We start from the raw sequence: 4,469 nt of genomic DNA on the forward strand, positions 1-4,469 counted from the left end.
ATCTTTCTTCTATCATTGACAGTCCCTCTAGGTTGTGGGCTGCTTGCCTGTGTTCCTGAGAAGCATCTACGGTACCAGTCTATAGAGTGTGTTTTCTTTAGTGAATTACCGGTATGTTTACCGGTAATAAACTTGCACTGTTTTATGTATATGTTTGATTACATACAGCCTTGTGACAGTTTTCCTGCATGTCATAAGCATTTGAATATAAATTAAAATGTTAAAATCAAATCTGATATTGTTTTACCTTTTATTTGGTGTGTGGAAGGTGTGCGGAAGAGGGGGTAGTCTTATACGGCGAGTATATAACAAACTCTGTATTTTGAGTGGAAATGTTAGGGGGTCGTCTTATACGCCCAGTCGTCTTATACGCCGGCAAATACGGTACTTAGGATTTTCCATTTAGGGCAGGTACTGACTTGACAGCACATTTAGTGTGTGTATTGATTAGTGAATTTAATGTGAGCCAGAAATATGTTTTTATTGGGGGGGGGATGAATTTGCGTTTCATGTTTCCAGTGCCTTTGCTAACGATAAATTCTTTCAGTTGCTAAAAGTGATTTCCTAATACTGAGGTTTTTTTACCCCCCTTTTATTAGATTATAGAGAATAGCAGTTTGTATTTGTATGCCTGTATTGGGAGGAGGTTGGGTTGTTTTGTTTTTATTAATTTGAAGGCTATATAATAAAGTCTATTTAAATGCAAAAATCATTGTCTGCATGTAGATTGGCCTTATTCTATATCAGCCTCCCGCAAGAAGCATTTGGTAAATCTGTAAGCCTTATTTACTTACTACTTAACATACTCTTAAGACTTACTCAGCTTTCAATGTTATTTCTGAGATACCATTTTACCCTTATTTCTGTAACCAGCACTGGAAAAAACTGAGTAATTTTAATTTTTAAACTATACTGTGGAAACTATGTGTGAAAATTATTCCATTTTTGGGCTATTTAGTGAATTTAAAAATGTTTAAAACCAGTTTAAAAATATTTACCTGTGACTGATAGCATCTGAACAGTGACTCCTGGTTGCCCTTTTTTCCCACGTGTAGATTTCAACTTGGGAAAGTGTTAAACTTAAAATTCTAGAAGTGTTTTGTGTCTACTTGTGCACATTCAGAGAAGTACAAAGATAAGTATTGGTTTTATATCATTTTAAATTGATTTACATGGTCTTTGACAGGTTGGAAAGGGCAAAGAAGTTACAAGAACAACGAGAAAAGGAAATGGTTGAAAAACAGAAACAACAAGAAATAGCTGCAGGTACTTTTAACACTTACCGTTTGTGGAAATAATGCTAGTAATTTAGAGAACTTTTTAAACTTGTATTCTGGACTGACAGAAAAATGTAATTAGAAGTCTTTCTGTTTAGTATATGTTAAATGTGCGTAATACTTGTTTTAGTATTTTTAAATGTTTGTGAAATGTCTGAAATAATTTTGTAAACTGAAGAACCATACAAATAAAAGTTTTTATTGTGTTTATAAGTTTAGATACAAGCACCAAAGTTCGTTTACTGTTTGCAGAATTCTTTTCGTTTTCAAGAAGTAAATGAAGTATATATAGGGGGTCATATATAGAAATATATGTATATATCAACAAATACATTCCATGAATGTTGGTGAATGTTTCTGCTTTGTAACCTAATGCCCAGTCATACTTCTTTCATCTTCCAGCAGCTGCAGCTACTGGGGGTTCTGTTCTCAATGTGGCTGCCCTGTTGGCATCGGGAACGCAGGTAACTCCTCAGATAGCTATGGCAGCTCAGATGGCGGCCCTGCAGGCTAAAGCTTTGGCAGAAACCGGAATAGCTGTACCTAGCTATTATAACCCAGCAGCTGTGAATCCAATGAAATTTGCTGAACAAGAGAAAAAAAGGAAAATGCTTTGGCAAGGCAAGAAAGAAGGGGTAAGTTCTTCTATTCCCCTCTTTTGTCATTTATTCCTAATTAGCAATTGCTTAAGGAAACAAATATGAATTGGAAAAGATTAGTCTGGGTTTTTCTTCTGAGAACCTGATTAGAATAGTTTAATTTGCCATAGTTATTACTGGAGGAAAATGCATCATCTAGGTCAGGCTTTCGAAGCAAGCCAATAGTGTTATATATTTATTTTTTATGATGCACTTAATTTTCTTTGCTTCATTCTATAATAGAAATTTTAATCCTATATAATAAAAGCCTAATATGCTAAGTGTCCAGTCAACCATTCAAAGCTTAATATGCTAATGATATGCTAAGGCCTTCAACCATTCACTATGATGTTCATTTACCACCAGGGGCAGACACTCCGACCAGTAGATTAGCTTGCTGCTGGGGTCTGGCCAATCAGGACCGAGCAAGATGGGCCGGGCACACCCTGGAGCCCTCCTGCAGTCCTTTCCCAGCCCCAACGTGTACCATTGGGGTTCCTCGGCCTGGCCTGGCCTGCACCCTCTCGCAATCTGGGACCCCTTGGAGGATGTCAGAGAGCCGATTTTGGCCCGATGTCACAGGCCAGGCCAAGGGACCCCACTGGTGCATGAGTTTGTGCACCGCGCCTCTAGTATAATTATAAACTCCATTGATAGAATGTCATAAATGCTATTGTTCCTTTTATACTATATTATGGAAAGATTTAATACCCTAGTAAAAGGTATTTAAAATTTGCATATCCTGAAAGTTCACCATTTCTTAATAGGACAAATCCCAGTCTGCTGAAATATGGGAAAAGTTGAATTTTGGAAACAAGGACCAAAATGTCAAATTTAGGAAACTAATGGGTATTAAGGTGAGTATGTATACTTTCTATTAAAATCATACTAACATATTTTCAGGGTAACATTGATTCTCACCTTCAAAGTTATTTCAGTGATGTATCAACTCTGGGTACTTTTCTTGTTTGTTTATGTCCTCCACATTAATTTTACAGCATTTTTTGCTGAGTTAAGGGTAATACAAGTACAGTATTAGATTTCATGGAAAGTTCCCCAATGCTCAGACATTGGTCATTATTAAGGAAATTAGTTCTTCATTAAAGGGATATTAAGCTGCACTGAGCTGGCTGTTTACACTGTCTGGCATGTGCTGCCCGTTCTTCATCATGCCCATCCACTTAAAGTTGATTTTTGTTTCATCCTAATACCTAAATGGAACACATGTGCTGAATGAATGAATGAATGAATGAATGAAGCTAAGTAATTGAAGTCAAATATGTATCCCAAAAATGTAATTTACCTGTACTGTCAAGTGAAAGAAGCACTTTTTATTCCTATTAAATTCATTTTAATAATACTTTTCTGTCTGTTTAGAGTGAAGATGAAGCTGGATGTAGCTCAGTTGATGAAGAAAGTTACAAGACTTTGAAGCAACAGGAAGAAGTATTTAGGAATCTAGATGCTCAGTATGAAATGGCAAGGTCACAGACCCATACACAAAGAGGAATGGGATTGGGTTTTACATCATCAATGCGAGGAATGGATGCAGTTTGAAAAAGATCGCTTAATGTTTGGAACTTTCTAAACTTCTGGTTCTGATGTCAGGTCCTTGTTCACCAAACAGCTAGCATTCTAGCTTGCATGGGTGTTGCATTGACTTTAATTTATTGAAAAATAACGATTTTTTTGTAAATATCAGATCAGTGATACTGGTGTTAGTGTTGTAATTAGGTTAAACCCACTTCCATTAAACTTGACAGGACTATAGAAGGACAATATTTTTTAGTTCATGAATTCTACTTTCAAATTATATATAAAAGCTGCAGGTGGGATAAAAATCTCATACATGGATTTTTTCGTGTCCGCTGTCTTGTGTACTTTTGTACTTAACCTTGTACAGTTATTTTCATCTCTTGAAACATGAAAGAAATGTTATGTAGATGTTCTTTAGAAGATCTGGCCATTTGGTACATACCAGCACAAATAAGCTGGGTGGTGATGAAAATAAAAATGGTTTTCTCAAAACTGGTGGTAATTTCAGTTACCTGGAATTATTTGAATTTATTTTATGGTTTCTGTAGCATTTTGCAATTTCTATTAGAAAACACTGGCTAAAAATTCTTTTTAATTTTTTTGGCAGTACCATAGTGAGCAAAAATGTAAAAGGAAGTTGGGAGCAAGTAAACTTACTAAAATAATACTGTTCCTACTATTATAAGGGCCAGAATTGGTGTATAGTATTTGTTAAATATTCCGTATGTTATTCAGGAAATAGATTAATACTTTAAAGGGATGTAAGCACTTTTATTTTAATAAAGTGCCTTATAACAAGTTCTTTGTATTCCCTTTGCGAGGAAGGGAGTAGAAAGTAAAGTACTAAAAATTTGGTGATGGGAGGGGACTACAGAACTTGTAATTCATTAGCTTTCCCTAGAAAAATCCTTTGGGAAAGATTGCCACAATGTAGTAGCACAATACTGTGAATAGTGGTAAAATGGAAACTTTAATTATTTTCTAAAATATATTTTTATTGATTTCAGAGAGGAAGGGA

At 35.5% G+C, this 4,469-nt stretch overlaps 1 protein-coding gene across 4 annotated transcripts in view; it reads left to right on the top strand.

Moving 5' to 3' along the window:
• Positions 1-4,131, top strand: part of RSRC2 (arginine/serine-rich coiled-coil 2) — a 17,780-nt gene extending 13,649 nt beyond the window's left edge. For 2 of the 4 annotated variants that reach the window (XM_006768890.2, XM_006768891.2), the window contains exons 7-10: positions 1,187-1,266; positions 1,680-1,912; positions 2,683-2,772; positions 3,293-3,958. In XM_006768890.2, the coding sequence (XP_006768953.1) occupies positions 1,187-1,266; positions 1,680-1,912; positions 2,683-2,772; positions 3,293-3,472 (583 nt within the window). In that variant the 3' untranslated portion in view covers positions 3,473-3,958. Of the gene's footprint in view, positions 1-1,186; positions 1,267-1,679; positions 1,913-2,682; positions 2,773-3,292 lie in introns of all 4 variants that reach the window. The other 2 variants (XM_015567335.1, XM_015567334.1) reach the window with 2 other exon arrangements.
• Positions 4,132-4,469: the final 338 nt, after the last annotated feature.

This window comes from Myotis davidii, unplaced genomic scaffold, assembly GCF_000327345.1.
Source record: "Myotis davidii unplaced genomic scaffold, ASM32734v1 scaffold223, whole genome shotgun sequence".
In the NCBI taxonomy this organism is placed as follows: domain Eukaryota; kingdom Metazoa; phylum Chordata; class Mammalia; order Chiroptera; family Vespertilionidae; genus Myotis; species Myotis davidii.